The sequence below is a fragment of the Anticarsia gemmatalis genome, chromosome 7, assembly GCF_050436995.1.
Source record: "Anticarsia gemmatalis isolate Benzon Research Colony breed Stoneville strain chromosome 7, ilAntGemm2 primary, whole genome shotgun sequence".
In the NCBI taxonomy this organism is placed as follows: domain Eukaryota; kingdom Metazoa; phylum Arthropoda; class Insecta; order Lepidoptera; family Erebidae; genus Anticarsia; species Anticarsia gemmatalis.
Genome location: NC_134751.1, coordinates 7,587,596 through 7,611,369, shown reverse-complemented (window position 1 = coordinate 7,611,369; position 23,774 = coordinate 7,587,596). Strand labels below are relative to the sequence as shown.

The following is a 23,774-nucleotide window of genomic DNA, read 5'->3' as shown; positions in this document are numbered from 1 at the left end:
ATTCAAGTCTTCTTGATTTTCTCTACATATTGCAGAATCTTCGTTGAGATCACAGCAGTACGTTCGAAATATTAAATTGATTCAGACCACGATTTAAATTCACAAACATGATTTAGGTCCGCGTCAAAAATAATTACCCTATGTGGGGTGCCGGGATCAAACCCAAGACCTCAAGATCGATAATCGTATGCGCTATGAACAAAGAGCTTCCAATCGTGGTATACCGAGATCTGTATTGCGAGATCCCGCATCATAATACGATTGGATGGTTCTGGATGATTCCTTAAAACTCGAGACATTCCTGAGAAGTTTCTTAAAAATCTGTTTGCTAGCTACAAAATCATAATGCCAAATGAATTTTCCATCTCGTCCCGTGTAAGACAGTTGTTATTCCTCCAATTAAGAATCTAAAAAAACATATAATAAGTCTACTTACATATAGACCAATCACTCAAAAAGTGTTTGAACACTAATATTATTCTCTCGCCGAGCTAGACAAAGTAGCCTAACCACGAACAGTAAAAAATGGACAGAAAGACTAGAAGTCAAATAAGCTCTACGCTCATTTTTAAAAGTTTGACATTGCGTGCGTCCTGTCATCGGTGTGTGAAAATGTGTGTGTGCACTGTGTGTGTACGGTAATACATGTGTGTAGGAGTTTTTTCATTCTGTCATTCGTTCATTCAGTATTTAGTTTTGGTTTAGTGAGTGCCTCGTTCACCGCTGTTTGAGAAAAGATCGTAAATAAATCATGGTAAAGTTCAACTATGAGTTAAAGTGTGTACTAAAGACACGTGATTATATTATTTTTTGAAGAAATTAACTAAGTATTTAATAAAATACAGAGGGATATTTAATATATTAAATGAAGCCAAGTTCATTGTTTTTACGTTCAAGTGTGAGTGGAAATCAGACAAAACATAACTAATTCTATACAGAAAGTATTGCAAAAATATTGTTTTTAGTAACGTTATTTAATGCATTTTATTAATTTATTGTTTCTGTGATATTTTGCCTAATATTTTTCATTATGACTGTGACATATACCGGCGAAGTAGCAACTTGTCGTGGATTCGGTACATTTTTAAAAGTTTTATACAGGTGAGTGTAGATTGACATATTATTATTTAACACATTAATTTGTCATAAAGGCAAATCATAAAATAAATCACGATGAAAAATACAAAATTCTTGAAAAACCAGAATACACATAAATCCAAACAAAAAAATATTTATTACTATAATAACATAATTTTTAATCATTATCATAAATAATAATGAATTTATCTTGAATTAAACAGGACTTTTAAACTGGTATTTTAGATAGTCAACTCCTTTATTATTTATTACATAACTAGCGGAATTGCACGACTCCGTTCGCATTAAAATAAAAAAGAGATTGAGTGCATTTATGATTCTTAATTTTTTAGTCAGTGTCTTCATAAAATTTCAACTAAATCGGTTTTGTGGTCTAGCTGTGAAATCGTAATAGACAGACTTCTTGCTTCTCCAGCTCCTTGACGACATTATTCTATGTAGGTATCAGCTAAGCATGCACTAGTCATGTATTGTCATCATATTGCGCCCAGCTGCTTGTCTCGACTTTTAGCCAATTGATATTAGGTAGGTAAAGGTTTAATGCCCGCCTGTTTATATCCATATTCCAATCAGCTGCTCCACTTAATTTATATTTTTTTAATCCGCTACCCGACGCCCAAAACCTGTTATCCCGATTTTTGTTAAGCACTGAAAGAGAATAGGTCCCTACGAGAAGGAAAACTTGACGATCTTGCTGTGAATGTCACGCATTTAATTTATTAGTTTTGATATTTTTATTAGATAGTCTGGATTACCCCAAACAACCCTTCCCTGATAGCACATGCTTAAGTATAGTAAGTTACCGATTATGCGTCTTGATATTACTAAGACTCCACTGATCACTCAGGCCAATATTGTTCGAACATCGACTTCAGCGAATGATACGTCAATTAGGCACCACTAATCAGTGTGTTTGCGCAAACTGACGAATTGTTTACATGAGGATTACCTTACCCTTGTCATTGAATGAGATTTTTTATCATGAATATTTTTCTGATAATACTGGCAACGTATCTTTTATCTATGAATGACAAGGAAGATAAAATTGTAAGACAATGTTTTAAGAATTAATCTTGCAATACTTACTTAAAATTAAAGTAGTTACGTAATATGGGTATGCAACAATTACAGCTGTGACCCTGTATGATATAAATACGTATGTAGGTAGGATTTTCTAATCTATCTAGGTCTATTAATGAAAATTAACCGGCACGACAATGGTTATTATGTAAAGAAAAAAAAAAATGTCTCGTGGTCAGCCAGTAAAAAAAAAATTGCCGCCGAAGTCTTTGTCAGAGAAGGTACCTCCCGTACATTCGTACATTTATGCAGTCTTGGTAAATTTGTAACAGCTGTGATGTGTATTTCTGCAGCCATCGGTGTTCAAAAGCTCAAATATAATATACCTACTCTGCTGATAATGATTGGTTAATATTGTATAGTATTATGTAGCGACATCAATCAGTTGTCTACTGCAAAATCAAAATCAAATCATTTATTCATAGGTCAAATGTTGACACTTATGATAGTCAATATAATAATACAGACAGTGAATTTACCGCCAGTTCGGAAGGTAGGGCCAATGAGAAGAGCTGGTAAGAAACTCCAGGCCACTCTTTTTAATCGCCAATTAATTTTAACAATCTTTCTATTAGGTATAAATCTTTGATGATGCGACTGCGACTCTACAAAGAAAATCTTTAGTTTTCACAATGATTTTCACTGAAACATTTTCTAGTTATCACACGGAGGCACGCCTGGAGTGCGATAATACAAAACAATAATTATTAGTAAATTCTGCTCTTACTTAAAAAAAATACTTAATACATTATGTTTTTAAGTACATTTAATTTGAAGCCCTTTCGTTACGAAAGGTACTCACCGTTATCTGATAACGACGATTACGAGTTTAAATAAATAAGTACTGTTTTATCACTCTATAACATGGATACAGTGAAAATATTAATTGATTTATATGCACAAGCAAAGTTTGCTTTTAAGTGCATATTTAATAAGGATTCTTTGCGCAAATTTCGATAACCTGTTTACTAAATAGGAAGATAGTTCTTAGTACCGTTACTCACAGCAGATGGCTTAATTACATTGTAAATGTTTTATGTGCGATCTCATGACTATTGTACCATCAAAACAAATGGCCTGATCGTGCCTCTGACTCATCAGTCTATCATTTGTGGGAACATATATGCAGTAAATTCTCAGTATGGACGTTGAACTATCCAGTAAGTATTAAATTCACGGAAACAATTATGTAGGTTATATTATTATGTAAGGAAAACCCCAATATGAATTGATTGTTATTGTAACTGAACAAAATTGTAATAAATTTTAAGTTCAAGTTCAATTAACATCTATGTTATACCTAGAGGTGAATCTTTTTACATGACACTAATTCGACCCGGGAATCGAACCCTAGACCTTAAAATTAGGGGTCGTAACTCGTAAGTACCTGCGGGCTGCTACTCTGTCAGGTGGCAGTATACATATATACACATATGACCACCGATTTCAAAAGTTGGAGACTTCTGCATTCTGGCGGTATGTGTTAGGTAGATACATTTATGCCGAGATTTCTCACCCGATTAACGCGATTATTATATTGTTTGATGCGGAATAACTGCCATTTGGTCTCATATAAAGGTAGTTAATATCAGGCTCGCTTTCGTGACAGTGTGGGCTTAAGATTAAAGATCATTTCTATGCTTCAAGCTTCATTCAGAATGCCGAATACAGAAATAACATAGGCTACTTAATTATTATCACAGGAAACATATTTTAGAGAATAACGGGGAATATTTTCGCATTATCAAAATTGCGGGAAAGGGACTAGTTTCATATACTTAGTAACAATTATAACTACAATTTAATAATAATAACGTAGATTGATATATTATAGATTTTTACCCAAGTAGTAGATTCACTTCACTGCAAGGCGTATTTTTTTATCATTTATTCCATTCTTGAAGTAAGTGCTAATAACTTGAGACCATGCAACCATTCAATGACCAGGCATTTCAATGAAGTGAACAAAACACATAAGTAGTTACACAAAATAAATAGTAATTGGTATTGACCTGCCTGTCCCACCCGTAAAACAACAAACAATAATACAAATCTATTAAAGGATCGTCTGACGAAGTTCATAGCAGTTTGTGTAAACATAGCAAAATTTGATATTTCAGGACTTTCCTAACAGTAAAAGTTGTTTTCATAAGGTCATCGCTCTTGTGGATCGATATTCCGTCGCAGCTACTGGCTTCAGAATGTACGCATAATGTGACTTTGTCTCATTCTCACGCCTTTACCTATGCAGCATAAATACCAAATTAAATTAACAGTTCCGATCTAGTCAGGAAACGTTATCAGTGCGTTGATATTCCTTCATCTGTTTGGACATAGCTGTCGCAGGGCGTCAAGAATGACTAATGTATACTCTCGAATCATCAACTTAGTCATGTGTCACAAAAATAAAGAACATTTCCACGACTGGCGTGACGAGGATGTGTGTTTATCTAGTATAAATAGTAATCGAAGCAGGTGGGACAGTGATTTCTAACATTTACATGTTGCCGTCCTTACCTTGAATTAATTAGTAGATGATTCATGTTTTCGCATATACACGATCCTCTTTGAAATCTATAATCCTTATCAAATTGCTAATTGAAAACCAAAAGTTTTGTTGTTGCTCCTATGATAATGTGTATGCTAGTAATATACCTCAATAACATTTAAAATAGATTAACCCTTAGTACAGTCGACTTTGACTCGGTCGACCGGGTTCCTCGAACATGGTCAATATTCGAATATTTTTAAAGCGATCTTAAAGTATTTTTTCTTAAAAAAAACCATTATTAATATTTATACCAATGTAATCATTAGAAACAAGTTCTAACTCAAAATTACTTAACTAATTTACTTGATTAACTTGTACACGCTGTTTTAAATCAGCAGTAGTACCACTAAGTTCTTGATTAAACACAGATTAATAAATAAGTAGTTACTACTTATTTATTAATCTGTGTTTAAACTGCGGTAATAAAACTATGCTCGACGGCGGATCCAGGCATTCTCTGTGATAGTAAAGGGCTTAGCAAGCCTGGAGGTGAACGGTGGATATGAAGCCACAGACCGGTGACGGAAGGGTAACTTAAGTGTTATTCAGGTACCAAAGTTTAACGTAATTTACTAATCATATCTGATATACCTAATACATGCATTGATAGTAGGTATACAATTAATTTCATATTATTGTGTAATGTATGTATCAAAATTTATCTAAAGTTTAAAGATCGAAAACGTATAAACTAGAAATCCATTATTTGCAAGTCACGTGAATATAAATCGCATCAAGACCATAATTATATGACAATGAATGATACTGTTGCTTAGGAGCTAGTAACGATAGTTGTAATACAAATGATCCAATACAGGTTTATAGAGCCGATTGTTTACAATAATTGCAAGCTAATAACTTCTCATATGTATTTTAACTCAATTCTCTTCGGCATAAATACTAACATAAAAAAATATTGAACGACACAACGGTGTATATTTTTCTTAGTTTTACTATATTTTTAAAAGTTTTTCGAATGTTTTTAGGCAGGTACCAATATAAAATTACCTAGGTACAACATATTCTATCCCGGTAAAGTACTTCAATAAGCTGCGTATATTCGTTAATTGCTAGTTAAAAATATGAAATTATATTACTAGTCTTACATAATTATAACCGACAAGGTAGATACATAATGTGGCCGAATATTAATCAATACAAATACGGTGATAGTTATAATTTTTTTATAATGGATGGTCTAGTTGAAGCTTCGATTACACACAGTCTAACTGACGCAATGCGAAATGTTACTGCATCTTTATATCGCCGCATCCGTAACAAAAGCAGTATTCTAGCTTAGGTATGTTGTAAGTGTGAAATTCGTACAAGATATTTAGCGCAACAAGTTGTAAAGTAATACACTAACTTGTTCAACATGAAGTTGTAATAGGCCTTAGCAATTTAACATGCAAGGTTAGCTCAACAAATTGAGGGAAATATATGAATTTTCCTTTTGCCAATATTTTTCTTTCGTTTTTCCTCTCCAGTTTTGTAATGCGAATTAACTGTTCGTTTCACAGAAATGCTTGGCAAACGATTTGCTTAGCAAATATAATTTAGCCATTATTACAATGAAATCAGGGCAGTTCCCAGTTGTCTTACCGCGTAGTCTTACTAGTAGTAATCACATTGAAAGAAAAAAGAAAATAAACTTAGAAGTAGGTGTACAAGTGTACTTAAGTCATAGAAAATTCACCCCATGGGTAAGGAATATCGAACCATTGAAGAGTTCATTCATTTCTAGTTACCGTCCAAGTCTCAAACACTTCCGACGTATACGAAGCGAACAATTGTCATACAAATGGCTCCCTCCGTCGTTACCAGGCAAGGGTCATTTATTATTCAGTGCACCCTACAGTGCACTTTCCAACCCTACTTTGTTAGTGGCGTTCATTGCACCTTGAGCTTTTAAAATCAATCACATATTTGAAAGTTTGATGTCTTTGTGTCATTCAAATCATGTTTTTACGTACGTAGTTTGCTTTGTCTGGGTTCACTTTAATATTAAATACGCACACTCACTTTGAAATTCGGAATCTGTCCATGATGAATAAATCTCTTTGGCTGTTTGTCAAAAACGTTGACATGAAACAGGCCAAGCCTGTATAATTTTTGCTTTCAAAGCGTGATAATATTATGAAAGTGCAGTCTTTGTATTAATGCCAGAGTCATTACGAAATCTATTTTGGGACGATTGAGAATGAGAATAATAAGTTGGAGATAGAATAATGAATGGAGGTAACTAAACAACATTTCGAATAACAAAATATACCCGAAATATACAATGACTGTAACTACAGCAATACGCGCGTATATCTGAGTTTGGTCAAAGTAATCCTACCATGAACCACTCTTTCGATCTTTACTTAGTTTCTTTATTTGCAGTAACTAATGTTAAATACATTACTGCAAATTAGTATAATTATTACTTTGTGCTGAAAATTATGTGTTCAATTTAAAGAAACAAGAGTAGATAGTAAACTAACTTATAAAATATAGTTATATAATTGTTTCATGCTGTTTATTATAATAATATTAACTATCGTGCAATCGTGACCCACATAAAACACTCTACTGTATTTAAAATTCTTTATATTGCAGGGTTTATAATATCAGCTTAATAAAAACTATTAAAAAAATGATGAAAAATATGTTGCCTTTGTCTTTCAAATCTAGTTTAAAAAGAAAAACGCAACATATATTAAACGTGAAATATTTGAGTTCTTGAATGGAACTAAATTTAATATCTTGACTTAAAACCGTTTTTAACTCTGTCTTCAAAGCTAGGTCGTAACTACAGCGTAGATCGATTCGCCGACGCCATTAGGGGTGTTTAAGTACTGTCTACAGTCTAGCTTTTCTATTATCTACCGGGCAACCATTCAATCAAGGAAATGATAGTTGCGCGAGGATAATTTTACTTTTGTTTGTGAATTATGATGCTTAGATTAAGTATGATAAATATCTTTGAAATTATTGGGAAATGCATTTGGTTTTATCATGATATAGTCATAACAATTGAGTTGCATTTCAGTAAGAATATAGATTAACTAAAATAATTAGCATTTTTTTAACAAGTTTAAAGGGATAATTGAATGTTTAGGTAGTCTTTATCCATAGTCATAATACGATATTAATTTACTAAGATTCTTTTACCAAGTCATGACATGGCAGTTTTGACTTTACAAATAAATACGATTTTGATACTTACTAGAATCCGATACGATCGAATTAAATTCGAGTGTAAAGAATTAAGCTATTTTATAGTAAACTAGTCCTTAGGACACCGTGTATTACGATTTCGTATTTAAAGCCCTATTCTTTCTTCATTATCTGATTCTGACAACTAAACAAGGCCGTCACTTCCGGAGACTGACTAAACCACATTAGTCATCTGTATAATGAGTAGCGGCTTCCTTTGTATGCATTTAATGTAACTAGAACGCTACACACCTGATTTTCATAAATGATTTTTACAAAATATACCTACATAAGATTGTTTTTTAAGTTTGTTATACAAACATTATATTAAGTGTTGTGAATGCCTAAACTGCTAATGTATGCCAAATAAAGGCACGACTAACTATAGTAGTTAGTGCCTGGTCTACCCGCTTAGTACTAACTACGTAGGTACTGTAATTTATCTCCAGTTCATTGGCCGAATGTTTTTTGTTGGTGTGATCTCAATTATATTACACTTAGTGAATCTATGATTAGATATTATTACGAAAAATATGCTAATGAAGCTTTGGAAGTTAGTATAATATACCTACCTTTTTTTATTTATTAGACTGACTTCACATGACAAACATGTTGGTGGTTCTTAAAATACTCATCGTAAAGATTACATCTGGGTTCGTTTTAACTAGGTTCTAATTGTTCCAATCGTAATTGGTGTAGTTGAAGCCGGAATTTGCCAAGGAAATGTGAGTCAACAAAGAAACAACCTAGTTGAAAATGGAACGATTGCATTAACTACTTTAGTCCATTAGCAGTACTGAACAGATTATCAAGGGCAGCCTTCTGCACAAAACAAAACTGGAGTTTGAAAATTTTCTAAACATTTCAATGCATTCGTATTTATTTTCCTGGACGGGTACAGTAAGGCTTGCGTAGCTTCGCCAATTCTGACCCGCCCACACAAAAGACGGACCAAGATCGGCGAAGGATGACGTAATATCCCGTCTGAGAGTCTCCACTGGCTAAAGGCATGCACACACATCACAACTAACATACCTCATTATTTATTGCATTGATTAATTACTGATGCTTAGTTAAATAATCGCAAACATCGATAATAATAGGAACGTATAACTATGTTTGTTGTTCACATTATTAGTAAAATCTGCAATGTTTTGCTACTTATTATGATAATCAAAACAAAAACTCCAATAAATCAGAAAAAAGATATAAGTAGGTACCATACAACTTGAATTGAATGTTCGCTACGAAAGTCGGGCCTCATTGGTATATATCAGTATGTACCTCACTTAGCTACAGCACACCGTTTCAAAGCGTTGATCGTTTGATACACTGAGTTAAGCCGGCCTTACTGAGCCTGAACAACGAACAGCACATTTATTTATTTGTGTGGTGCGCGCACGACGCTTTTTCGCGGCTACTGTCTAAGTGAGTTTGTCATTACTTCATGCCATGCCGTGGCGAACTCCTGAAGATGTCTTTTATGATGCATTGTCATACAGAGTGAAACATTCTAAACGAGTTTTCTTCATAGTGTAAGTTTATATGATATTTTAATGTAGATGCTTACCGACCTTTTCCTAAAATATTATCACAATAAAAGTTATTATTACCTATTAAAGGCTGTATCTATCGAAGACAAATTAATCATAACAAAATATTGGCAATGTGTTAGAACTATAACATAATATTAACTAACTAACAATTTTTTACTACAATCACTGCTAGGGCAAAAACAATTCTGATCGTCAATAATGATAAGCTATCGTGAATTGGATAGAGTGACATTATTTTAACAAATATAATAACAAAGCTGGTAGCCGAGTAGCCGACGTGTTTAGTTCAGATCGCGTGATGCACGACTAATGCAAACACGACACTCCGACAGTCGTTGTATCTTCCACAGTCAAGGTTGAAATTAACACTGCGGCGATTATTTTACCGATACAATTGAACTTATTGTTACGTAAACTTTTACGATAAATTAACTCATTGTGCTCGTGCTATATCTTTATTCTCACTAAGCTTGACTAATCGCTTCGAGAACTAGTACCTATATCATGTCACTCGGCGTCATGGAGACTGGCAAATTCTTGTTCAATGTGACAATAATAAAAACTGGCTTTGTAAGTCTGATTCTTGTTTGTTGCAGGCAACAGACTAGTTTATATAAACATTAGGGTCTCGTAACATAGAAAAACGAATAGTCTTCTGTTTTCAATGCTCCATAGGCACTTTCAAGAAATGTTTCTGAAGAAAGTAAAATTCTATAAATGTAATTAATTAATTATTTTCTAATTTTCTTCTTTTGTAGGCATTATACCGCTATTTTTAGGAATCTAAAACAGTAGAACTTAGGTACTTAGGTGCTTGCATATTATTAGAAGGTTAGCTATGTTAATGTAGAGCACTATAGCGTGACGTGAAGTGGGTATGAACGAATAAGGTATTGAACTTGAACCATTATTATAAGATTGTTGAAGACGTAGTTATTTATATACCCACACATCTGTTTGAGTTACATACTAATTAATCTGCGAATTTGATCCGGTTTGAATCAGTAGGAAAAACTTTGAAGAACGCGTCTCTGACCTCTTTATTCATAACACGGAACATGAATGTAGATTTTAATTGTGAAGATCTTTTCAGTTCCGAATTATTATATGATTTATGCGTACATTCACAATTACAGTAGAAAAATAAAATATAATAGGAAGGAAGAAACATATAAAACTGGTCAAAACGAAACTTATTTTATTTTTGCCCGATATTAAAACTTATCTAACATTTTTGGAAGTTAGTATAATGAACTACATAATAAGTAACGTATAGATTCGAAGGACAATGTTATAAAATACGAATTGTGATCACTCGTTTATTTCGTATCTATAATGGCAAAATGACGTAATGTACACTCAAATGTGACCGATAAAACAGCTATACGCATACTAATAAACGGACGAATGTCATTAAATCTGTAGGCGTAGTGCTAACTTGACTTGAAGACTACAATACAAATAGGTACCTATATTTCTATAGTCAAGTATGTATAACTGTGTACTTCATTACAGAGACAAACAATTTTCTTCAAGGATGTTTCTGTTTTCTCGGTAGATTCATCGTTATGAGGATGTTACATAAATAGTCGAAATTATAAAGCACCGACCTTTTACTGCGTTGATGCGTGTACAACACCACTTAACTGTACAACATTTTATTGTTCCCTGGGAAGCATTTACAGTTTACAGTGTACTTTCGATGATCCCTATAACAAGGACGCAATTTGTTTTGTTGTGTTCCGGTTTAACCGACCGACAAATGACAATACGATTTATTGAAATGTGTATTTTATTTGTCAACTGACTTGACCTTTCGATCAGAATAATGCTTTGTTTAAAGATTCGTTAATAAGAAGTACATAGGTAGGTAGATCCCTATTGGTATTTAATCATTACTTTATTCTATATTATCTCCACTTTCTAAAGAGGAGGTTGTAGGAGAAATATAAAGATAGGTACTTTTTCACCGATTTTCTGCGGTATCGGGATTAACGAGGGAAATACCTACCATATATTTTATAGAATATAAAGTCCACGCAAACCAAGTTGCGGGTACTAGCTAGACTACCAACTTAATCGATATGTATTTAAACTTATAAAATAATTTTACTATGATTATAAATAATAATAATACTTTTATTTTCAGATGGCGAGGAAGTATATACAAATTGGTCTGGTTAGACCTCCTAGTATTTTTGCTTCTATATTATGGACTTAATTTAACATACCGGTTATTATTAGATGAGAGTTCGAAAAGGTAAATAAAATAAACTTAATTCAATATTTTAACCTTTATCCAACACTAGGTGGGATAAGTGGGCAGAAGAGGTTTTTTCTTGTACTTATCTCTATCAGCCGCTTTTATCTCTTTCGCAATCCGTCCATCGCCCATCGTCCACTTTCCTATTTTCTCATTACATGTTGATACTGTGATATTATTTTCCTGCTCTGCATCTTTTCATTATTAAGTGTAAAAATAAGTAAATCATGACTTACACGATATCATTATCGTACAGGTACTATACCTAAGATTCAGATCAGGAAATTATTGAGTCTTGAGTCCATAATTATACTTAATTACTATAGGCAAAAAATCAACAAAATCAAATATATTTTGTTGTTGATTTGAATATAGTTCTAAGTATGATACAATTTGCAAGAGACGCTTAGTAACCGGCACAGAAATCGTTAGCGGTTAACAAAATCAACCTTATTTACAAAGAGAATTTTAACTAGCTCTACAAAAATAAAACTATTTAAACAATTCGAAATCTTCGTGTTTTACGGCCGTTACGTAGTTTATCATGAATTATAATTTCTAAGTAACAGTCGTTCTCGCGGTCGTAATGAACTATTCTGCGCACGCCGCCATTGTAAAATACTATTAATTGTAGAATTTATTGTACCGTACCGTATATTGTGACATAATGTAGCAAATAGCAACTAGCTAACATGTTCAGAAATGTTTAAATAGTTGTAATTCTTTTCTCGCAGGATGTTCGAGGGCGTTGTGAATTACTGCAGTTTTCATGGGAATGTGATCCCTCTGTCGTTCGTACTAGGGTTCTATGTTACGGTAGTAATGAATCGCTGGTGGAATCAATATACAACCATACCTTGGCCAGACTCTATCGCCGTCTTCGTCTCAGCCACTATACATGGACAGGTATGCAGGCATGCTGATACATATAACCCTAAAGCACCGCTTATTACTTACTTACATTATATTTATGCAAGCGATGCTATTACACATTTTAATTAAAAATCTAAAATTCTTTTTATATAATGTAGCTTGATGATAACGAGGTTTCAATTGTAGCTACTATTTACTGAGTAACGTAAGATGCTAAAGTATCTTCCGTACAAATAAATAGTTATTCATTATTTCTTCATTCAAATACGTAAGCTACAACTGTGTTATTCGTGCAATCTTGAGTAATCTTATCTCTTTACATAGTATGTGTGCGGATATATAATATAATAAATGATTATAGTGACACGATGACTGTTTCAGTATTATCTCACAAATAAATAATATTATTTTGAGGAAATGTTCTTTTTATCAAAATAGTCTAGTTATCAAAAATAACGTGTAGATAATTTGCAATCTATTTCAATTCAAGTGCCAAGGCTTTTCCTGATTTCAGGAAAAGAAAGGACATAAAAAGTACTGATCTTAATGATACTGTACCTACTTTTATGTGTACATTCGTTTTCAATAATACTTGCATACAGTATAAAATAAACTTATTCCTCTCTCGCAGCTTCAGACGAAACGTAAATAAAACACAAAAAAGAAAACACACGTTTCGCTTTACTTGTGGCTATTATTAAAGTCTGGATACCACGCTGGTTTATACACAAACAGTCTAAAGAGGCAAACATTTTGGTGTAAGGAGGCCTTAACCTTGAGGCGAATATCAAGCAAAAACTAAAAGTGTGGTCAGCAAATTCATTTCCAGACAATTACATTTTTTCAACCAAGTATTTATATCCGTAGAGTCGTGTTCCGTGTAGTTTCATTAGCCAATGACATGTAATTTTAGTATGTTAGGGTAACAATCAACTAGTCGGCATTAATAACACCACTGCTTTTATTTTCCCCTAAGTCTCTCCATTTGATTCCCCTAAGGAACGGGGTCGGTCCTTTGTATGTACATAATTGACGAGTCGGTCGCTGCCTACGTGGAAATTATGCTTATACATACACATAATATATATTGTATGCACATGCATGTTTGCTTAGTTTGACTCAGAAACGGGGAAATATTAATCAGATGATTTGAGGACAGGATGAACGAGGGCGTCTGATGCGGCGGACTATTGTCCGGTACGTGTGTCTCTGCCTTACGATGGTCCTCACGATGATCTCACCCAGAGTGAAGAAACGTTTCCCCACATTAGAAAACTTCGTCGATGCTGGCCTCCTTTTAGAAAATGAAAAAAGTATACTCGACCACTTAAATGTTAAGTTTCCTAAGCCTTCGAAACATTGGTAAGAATCAATATTTTGTCGTTGTTTTAAGACTTTTTAGATAAAATTCATAAAAAATTGTATACTTAACAGTACTTGTGTTACATCATGTTATTTTATTAGGGACCTGATAAAATATCGTTGTATACTAAGAATTACAAACCCATGCTGATAAAATATTTAGGAAATGATTAAATCAACACCTATTGATTAAAGGATTAGATATTTATTCGACTATCAAAAAATATCGTAAAGTGCGAAAAAGCAACTTTTTATTGCTAAACTTGACGCAATTCCAGGTTACCGATAGTATGGGCCACAAGTATAGTGACGAGAGCCCGCAAAGAGGGAAGGATAAGAGATGATTTTGCAGTCAAAACAATCATAGACGAATTGAACAAATTCAGAGGACAAGCGGGGCTTCTCCTCAGCTACGACACTATAAGTGTACCTTTAGTTTATACTCAGGTTTGAGCTTTTTACGCTTACTTTTGTATGTATTACTTACTTCTATACTTTAAACATTCTTTCATATTAACCGGCTCTACAATTTCAGGTAGTTACCATAGCAGTATATTCTTATTTTATCACGTCGGCCTTGGGTAGTCAATGGGTGGACAATAAGCTACAAAGAAACGATTCAGTGCATATTAGCGATATAGACCTTTACTTTCCTATCTTTAGTACTCTAGAGTTCTTCTTCTACATGGGCTGGCTTAAAGTGGCCGAGTCGCTAATTAATCCCTTCGGCGAAGACGACGATGACTTCGAGGTGAACTGGTTGATAGACAGGGATTTACAGGTGAGTCAATTAACTAGAATAGGTGGTTTCCATAAAACAAATAAATAATTACACACATTTTCCCCATATTGATTTTAGTAGTAAATAGTGTGAATGTCAAAGTTCATTGCCGACTATCGTTGACCTTCAAATGCAAGTTTGTACAATGTAATCTTTTTAATGATCGTACAAATATGCACCATTGTTTATTTTTTAGGTTTCATACATGATCGTGGACGAAATGCACCACGAGCACCCAGAGCTGATCAAGGATCAGTACTGGGACGAGGTGTTCCCAGCGGAGCTACCGTACACCATAGCGACCGAGAACCAGAGGGAAGAGCATCCTGAGCCTTCGACGGCGCGCGTGGCGGTACCCGTGCGACAGCGCAGCATGGTGTTGTCGGCGCCGTCCAACGTGAAGATCGACGAGATGGCCCCGTCCAACACCGTGAGTTACAAGTTCGACCCGCCAGAGGTTAGACCCGTCCGTTTTATTAGCATGCTGCACGCCCGGATTGTATGGAGCTTAGCAGTGTGTTGGTGTTCAGGGCTACCAATTTCCACAATTTCTGTATACCTACTTACTTACTTACATAGTTTTCCTTGTATATTGTCAACCATATTTCTAGGTTGTGTCTAATGCGGAGCGGTGTTTGGAATATTTACTTTCCCCCTACGTACCATTCCCCGTACATACCTACTTACTTTCGGTTGAAGGAAAAACTATAACAATATCCCTACTCTACTAAATGTAAGCCTGCAGCAAGAATTATTTTTAATTTATGAGGATGGTTTTATGTAATAAATGTTTGTTTTTTATTATTAATGAATCTGTGATATGATTAATAACTAACTGTCAGATAACCTATCTAATTTGTGGCTGTACTTTTTGTGTATTTATTTCTTACTAATCGATACTGGCCTGTAGTTGGTTTAAGTACTAATTACAAACATTTAGGTTTTCTAAATGTGTGTGACGTAATGTATACTGGTACATGTACTATATGTTTTAGAATAACTTATGGCTGATTTTATGACTTATACCTCGGTATATAAAATCGAGTTTCAATTATTCACGGAATTAAGATATTGATATCTGAAGTCAGATGTTACAAAATGCAGTCATTTTATTTTATTGTCTACGAAGGCATCAATATTTGTTATAAATTCTTTATTGTTCTTGATATTACTTCACGCTTGTCAATTTTTTCTGTTACATGCTGGCACTAGTTGTTTATCTACTTTTTACTAACTTTCATTATTTACTCATTATGTTCAATCTGTTTCATATTCTACTGCGTTTATTACTGTACATAACCAGCAATTTTATCTTGATTGTTTGATAAGAAAAAAGCGTGAAACTTTATTTACCCTATCTAACAAACGATCTTATCTGTATTCAGTGTCTTGTAAATGATTGAATACTGAACTCTTCCTGAACTAACTTCCACGTAATATGATTACATGTCATACATTCAGATCTGTAATACAATCAAGACTATTCTTTAAATGTATTGTTTATTTATACAGCAATTGCAAATGAATGACGATGCTGTTTCGGGCATACACTTCATCGTGAACCGCGGCAGCAAGCGCGGTAAGAAAGATGACAGGAACTCCATGGGCTCGACTAACTCAATGGCGTCGTTGCAACAGACTCCTATGACCAGAACTAATTCAGTCACTTCAATGCTGAAGAGGTTGTTCTCGAAGGAAGACCAGAGAGGCGGCACCGCCGGATCACAGACTGATGGTGGTATGTTCAGTCGTTTATACCAAAAACTTTTACCAACACGTAGACATGCATGAAGCTCAACGCAACAACACTCATGAAATTACTTTAAACAGGCGCCCGTAGCCAGTTGCGCTCACCGGTCGGTAAACGATCTGTGGGGTAGTAGTAGTAAACCTTGGCGGGGTCATCCCATAGATGGGTGACCGCATAGTGGTATTTGAACTGGGCGTCTCCGTGTTTCGGAGGGCACGTAAAAAGTCGGTCCCGGTTGTTGTCAATTAAGATAACAGTCGTTAAGCCACGTTAAAGGCCTTCCGGCGGCTTGAACAACTTTGACACTAGGTCGACCACTAACCATACGATAAGAAGAAGAATTCTAAACAGATTACGGAAAATTTGTTTATTTGCTGTATTTTAAGATACTTAACTATTATTTTGTAGAAGGTCGAACCAATAAACGAACCCATGTTATCTATGATCGTATGAGTTGATAACTTAAGTATGAACATACACAGCAAATAGGTACAAGTTTACACGTTTCTGCATTCGTTGTGCCCACTATGTGTTCAACAATAGCTCATTACGATTGTTTTGATTGATGTATTAAGAAATGTATATTATCTCGTTTAAGCCAGTTAAAGCGAAGCTATCGGCTGACAGAGACTGATATCTTTCCAGTAAAAGAGAATATGATCAATCTTTATGAGTCAACATAACACTGAAGCATATTTCGGACATAAAGATTTAGATAAACGATTTCACGTGTTTGCGCTGCGTTACATAATAAGGAAAATCTCACATTCTGAATTGTGGCGTCACAATTACCTGTTCTGATGAGCTGGTTTTTTAGCCGCAAAACCTATTAATGTGGAAAATGAGAAAATGTACCTATATACTTTACAAATATATTTTTCTTAATAATCTAAACAACTAGAGAAAGACTATTTTATCTGTATAATAATGAACAAAGCAAGTTTAGGTAGACGTACATACATCCTACTTATAGCTTACATCCTACTTATACCTACATACCTTCATCATTTTACATGTTTCGGCAACACGCGTGGTGAGTTAGTTACTAAACATGTTACCTGTTAACATTAAAATTTGTATAATTAACACCTGTTTCAGCACCATAGAGATATTTCAGCGACCTTTGCTATAAAAAACAATGTTATTACAGTATCTCGGTTCACGATATCGGCGAGTAACCCGACCCTGAACAAACCCACTACGGGCGGGGGCAGCATGAAGATTGCTAACGAGATCATTGAGGAAGTCGACGAACAAGCTACTATTACTAGCATGGGAAAACGTCCAGAAAACAGGTTTGTATTCAATATTACATAAACATAGTGACCGTAGTATACGTATACGATGAAGTTAAACCTAAATTGTCGTTATTTTTGGTCCTGCCTTACCTTAAGCTTTTAAAGAAAGAGATAAAACGTGTGATAACCATATCCAAGTGATGATTTGTACCATCAAGTACAAAACGCTAGTATTTAGTTTATACGAGAAAATTTTAAAAACACATCTCGATTTTCTTCGTTTACGTAGACGATCTTGCTTATTATACAGTTTTTTTAATTGGTACGATTACATTGATACCAGTTCCAATCATCAAAAAAACGTGAAACTCTTATATACGTTATATACGTAAGATAGTAATTGACCTTTAATATCTTACGTGTTTCCAATTATAATATTTTTGTTAATCTATACTAATATTATAAAGCTGAAGAGTTTGTTTGTTTGTTTGTTTGAACGCGCTAATCTCAGGAACTACTGGTCCGATTTGAAAAATTCTTTCAGTGTTGGATAGTCCATTTATCGAGGAAGGCTTTAGGTTATATATCATTACGCTACAACCAAAAGGAGCAGAGTACTAATGCAAAATGTTACAAAAACAGGGAAAATTTTGACCCATTCTCTCTTATGTGACGCAAGCAAAGTTGCGCGAGTCAGCTAGTCCGAATATAAAATTGACAGGTTTCAAAAGTTTCCAAAACTATTATTATTCATTCAATCGTATGGCATTTAAACATGTTGATAATAACAAGTTCTATACAAAACAAGAAAAGACCTGAATACAATAAATAATTAATAACATTATTTATTACTTAACTATAAATGACATCCTCTGTATTATTCCCAAATGGTACTGTACTATGTAAGTATCAGCAACTTGTTTCTTTTTGACCAATTTTGATGATAGGCTGTTGATGAAGTTGGTGTTACCTGTATGACAAAACAGTATGACCATGGGGAATCTTAGTCCAAATGAATCAAACAAGGACATTAGGTTGGTAAAAAGGTCATAGGAAAACCCCAAAATATCTATGACGTTAATTACCCGTACCTATACGTATACCATAAAATGTATGTTTTATTAATGTTTCTAAACACTTTTGGATATAAACAGGGAAAAATATAGTCCCCAATCACATGTACTTATATTAAAATCTAAAATATCCTTTATTTCGTACTAGTGGACCCCAGCGGCTTCGCTCGCGTATTACTCAGGAAAAATAAAATTTTACTTTCAACCTATTCTAATGGGGGGATGATTGAATTTGATCTATCTCGTAGAGTTTCACCGGCGTTTGCAATGTAAGCGCAAACAAATGTGCTTATTAACGACTTCATATTAAAAATCACACACAAAAGTTTAACATCTATCTATTAAAAAAACTGGATCAAAATCCGTTGTGTGGTATAAAAGATCTAAGCATACATACATACAGACATAGGGTCAGGCGCGGAAAGCGACTTTGCTTTAAACTATGTAGTAAAACTTTGTACAAAGTAGTTGAAATCTATACTAATATTATAAAGCTGAAGAGTTTGTTTGTTTGTTTGTTTGTTTGAACGCGCTAATCTCAGGAACTACGGGTCCGATTTGAAAAATTATTTCAGTGTTAGATAGCCCATTTATCAAGGAAGGCTATAGGCTATATATCATCACGCTACTACCAATAGGAGCAGAGTACCAGTGAAAAATGTTACAAAAACGGGGAAAATTTTGACCCATTCTCTCTTATGTGACGCAAGCGAAGTTGCGCGGGTCAGCTAGTGGTCATATATTTTATAAATGACTCACGCTTATTATGAAAATCATGACGGTCAACATTGGTGTTATTTTGTAATATTATTATTCGTTTTACATTTAATGTGGTATTAACGTTAGCATATATTAGAATAGTGTATTTGTGTTAAATGTTGTTGCCTCGCTATTAATATTATCATTGTGGTGTGTCAAGGGCCGATGATGACGCGACACGTCATCTGCGATCACGTTATATCATAATTATATTTGCAAGGTTCTTTTTGTTGACAGTCAAGTTAACTATAGGCTGACAACTGAGAGAGCGTATGCAGAATTTATCTACCCACATTGAAATTCAAACTTCCATTATGCCATTTACTGGGCACGTTACCAAACTCTAGAATACTAATGAGAAATATTCTAACATAGCTTTATAAAGACCAATAGTACTTTGGCGCAACTGGGAATCGAACCCTCTCGGGTTCACCATTCAGGCCTCATGACCAGTTCCTCATGATTAACAGTCGGATACACTACCTTTCACGCTGCAGAGACACTCAATTTATTCTATTTCATGTTTGTTTTCCCAAATTGTAACTAAATTGGTTCAGCAGTTTACCGTATGACCATATTTTATGTAAAAAATATTACGCAAATAATTGTTTTTACATTTTATTTTATTGTTATTTTCAGGCCTACAGCGATGAGTTTATTCCAGAACAAGCCCCCAGTGCCGAGCGACCCTGTCAACGTTCCGTCCAGAAACTCTAACTTGAACAGCAACAGTTCCCGTAAGTACTTACTATAAACACAATAACATTATGATAACATTTCCTCATCATTTTGCGTTGCGTGTTTATTATGCCTATACTATCAGACTGACCCAACTTCGTCCGGGTAGTAGTATAATTTTATCCCGTTGATCCCATACAAACCTTGTCCCGACAGTTACAAACAATTATTAAAAAAGAACTATCCTTTTTTTTGTTGTACCTACCTGCATACATTTCCGGGTTCATTTTTATGTATATCTATGGACTAGAATATGGGAATCACCACGAACATGCATTTTACCTTAAAATGCTTGACGTTTCGGCGCTGGATGCACTCGCTGTGGTCGCGGTTTGACTCAAAAACAAATGCGTGTATTGTAATTCTCGTATTCTAACATATGAGAACGTTTCCTATTTATTAAACTTTAGTCACAAATGTAATAATTATTTATATCTACGAATAATATTGAACAGGAAAAACCTTATACCTACGTAGTACAGTACCTACTTATTTATTTTATTGTACACAATAGAAGAAGTTTATAATAATAGTAGAAGTAGATATAATCCGCCCACTTAGTAAAGAGCCTCGTATGCAAGGTATGCGGGTGACAAAGATATACAAAATTTAGAATGTCATTAACCCGCAGAAGTATGCAGCGGACGATTGCATATTTGCTACAGCTACTATTTATTGGATATACACGTAAATATCAATTATACTTCAAATAAATCATGCATTACAATACAAGGCTCTCTAACAGCCTGTCAGACTATAAATAAAGTGCTATTGTTTGATGACTTCCTATTAATAATAGACATGTTCCTAGAGACATAATGATGAGATACAATAAATCTGTCCATCAAAATTTAACAAATATTGCACTCAGACTATGAGCAACATGCAATGCTTTGCAATTAATCAGACAGCAAACTGTTAATTAAGAGTAATGAATGATATCATCACATTCATTAGTATGAGCAGCTAGCTGCTACACGCAGCTCTTCTCGTGGATATTTTTAATACACAAACGTAGGACTCTCCCTGCCCCGAACGTACCTAGGTATCACACTGCCAAGTTTTGACTCAGTCGATTGAAATCGTAACAAACAGGAAGAGATTTTTAAAGCTAATCTTCTTACCCTAAATAGAATCTATCTGGTCTGAAAATCTTTACCTGCTATTTATAAGGTAAGTAACAATAACGTGTTGTGTTTCTAGATACGCGGTTATCGTCGTCCGCGCCGAGCCCGTGGGGCGTGCGCGGCAGTGAGCGAGGAGACCTGAGCCCCGCGGCGCAGTCCCTCACAACACAGGACTCCTTCAGCCTGCCCAACGAGCGGCCGCGCCTCGACAGTGATGTCGGTCCATCACTCAGTGCCGCCGGCAGCCAGACTTTGTGTAAGCATCTTAGTAGAAAAAAACTTAACAATAGATATAGGTACCTTGTTGAGTTTAAAGAACTTTAGTGCTGGTCTGTGTAATTAATTTCTGGACACTATTTTTATAGCTAGTAATAAAAGTTACTGTAAAGTAAGTAGGTAAATATTAATAAACCATTTACTACTTTCCTTAACCTAGTTCATAAAGTTCTTATGAAGTTCGAAGTCTAGAATGTAATGACTTACTATGAAGCTAGCCATAATAATATAAATTGTGTCTCACTTGAATTTATTATTGCATAGCTCCGCATTTTTGTTTCAATGTCCATATAGCTATTAATTGCAGAAGTGTTTCTACGTATTACATAGATACCTCCTTGTACGGGGGAATTCAATTCTCTATTATTAAAGCTATTATAAACAGTACTACGTTACATAGTTGTTAACAGCGGAGACAAGTCAGCTTAATTATGTTGTCTAAGTAGTAAAAGGTAATGTAATTGCCTACATCTAGGCCGACTGATGGATATTATTTATTGACAGTTATTACTAGATAGATATACTTATTTTGTTAATTCCGTGCACGTGGGTTTTAAATTACAAACTCTTCCGTCTGAAGATTTGGTACCTTACATTTTTTTTTAGATTTTTTAAATGTGAACGATAGAGATATCTTTATGATAAAATATGATGATCGCTTACAGTGGACGAGGCAGATGGCGGGGATCCGGATATAGATGAGTTTGATCGTCTGCGCAGCATCCGGGAGCAACATCGCAGGGAGAAATACCTGCAGAAACTTATGGCTCGCTCTGTGAGCGCACAACAGGTGATTTACTTAATCCTTATATTAAGACTATTATTATTATTTACTACGAACATTTTGAGTCGAGGCAAAATATCCATTTGGCATAAGAAATTTTAACTATGTTTTTGATTCGAATTTTTTATTTATTACAGAGAACGGGAAGTATGGAGCTCGTAGATAACGATTTATTACTAGAAGACTTATTAACGCAGTCGGCGGCACTGAAGAAGGAAGACAAAGCAAAGAGTGAATCCAAAGAGAGCACTTGACACAGCAAGAGCTTCATATTTCCATGGGATGGTGTAGATTATTGAACACCTCGGCACGGTTCAGTATTATCAAATTGTGATACTTTTTTGGTGCATTGGAATAATTATGGAATCGAAACTTGTAAATATAGAATACTTTCACACCACTTCATTGTTTTATTTTATTTAGATATCTAACATATTTCAGCATGCCATATCACTATTGTACACAGAGTAACGCATTTTTAAGACCACGTTGTAATAATAGTAGCGTCACTTTTCAAAGAAATAAAAGCCCATGAAAATCGGTCGACCCAGTAAAAAGTTGAGTAATTGAGAACCTATGTTTTAAGTCGGTTAAAAATGCAATAAAGGCTCGATAAATACCTGCCTACCTATAAAAAAATCAACTAGTGTTGCTGATAGGCATACCTAGTACTTAGGCCCTTCTCCCATTACGATACTTGTAGGGTACGATACTCGAGTATAATACTAGTTGGATACATGTTCGCTACCCGATGCTCGCATATTATGCAACTTAAAAGTTACTAAATTCATCATTTGTGCAAACTCGTTTTTTGTAGACTGACGTTATGTCGAGCGACTCCAGTGACGATGAAGCTCTTGCAGTTTTTTTGTTCTCAATTTCTCACAGTTTCTATAGCACCTAGGAGCTGTGAGGAACTGAGGAACTACCTATATTATCAAATGTTAGATTCTGTCAAACTTGAAACGTGGTGGAACTATATAGTTCCGCGAACATGTTTCCTGAACATAGTTCCAATTAGGAAATGAATGATTCCATGTTCAATCCGCTCCCGAACATGTTAAGCGCATGTCTACGCGAGACGCGACGCACAAGCGACCAACACGGCGGGTATCGCGAGACTAGTCGCGAACGCGTAGAATACCAGTATCGTAATGTGAGAGTCTCCATACAAATGTATGTGAGATACTTCGTGGCGACTAGTCTCCGAGACTAGAGTCGCGCGGGCGTATCGTAATGGGAGAAGGGCTTTAGGCACTACTAC

General features: G+C 34.8%; 1 protein-coding gene across 5 annotated transcripts; it reads left to right on the top strand.

The window, feature by feature from the left end:
- Positions 1-677: 677 nt before the first annotated feature.
- Positions 678-22,910, top strand: LOC142974474 (bestrophin-4-like). Of its 5 annotated transcripts, none has more exons than XM_076116830.1 (13): positions 678-1,101; positions 11,636-11,746; positions 12,484-12,655; positions 13,782-13,984; positions 14,263-14,431; positions 14,520-14,765; positions 14,962-15,222; positions 16,278-16,503; positions 17,666-17,810; positions 20,225-20,322; positions 21,527-21,706; positions 22,392-22,516; positions 22,648-22,910. In XM_076116830.1, exons 1-13 carry the CDS (start codon positions 1,031-1,033, stop codon positions 22,762-22,764), a joined length of 2,124 nt encoding a protein of 707 aa, XP_075972945.1. In that variant the 5' UTR covers positions 678-1,030; the 3' UTR covers positions 22,765-22,910. The 5 variants fall into 5 exon arrangements, with proteins under 5 accessions (XP_075972945.1, XP_075972941.1, XP_075972940.1 ...); XM_076116826.1 differs by lacking the exon at positions 678-1,101 and adding an exon at positions 4,483-4,653 and having other exon boundaries at positions 14,962-15,195; XM_076116825.1 differs by lacking the exon at positions 678-1,101 and adding an exon at positions 4,484-4,653.
- The last annotated feature ends 864 nt before the right edge of the window (positions 22,911-23,774 follow it).

Bases quoted from the DNA above. Each gene is read 5' to 3' on its own strand.
- LOC142974474 (XM_076116825.1), top strand. From the start codon at position 4,535: ATGACTAATGTATACTCTCGAATCATCAACTTAGTCATGTGTCACAAA. The intron at 14,432-14,519 runs GTTTGAGCTTTT...CTACAATTTCAG, and splicing joins TACCTTTAGTTTATACTCAG to GTAGTTACCATAGCAGTATA. The intron at 15,223-16,277 runs GTTAGACCCGTC...TTATTTATACAG, and splicing joins ACAAGTTCGACCCGCCAGAG to CAATTGCAAATGAATGACGA.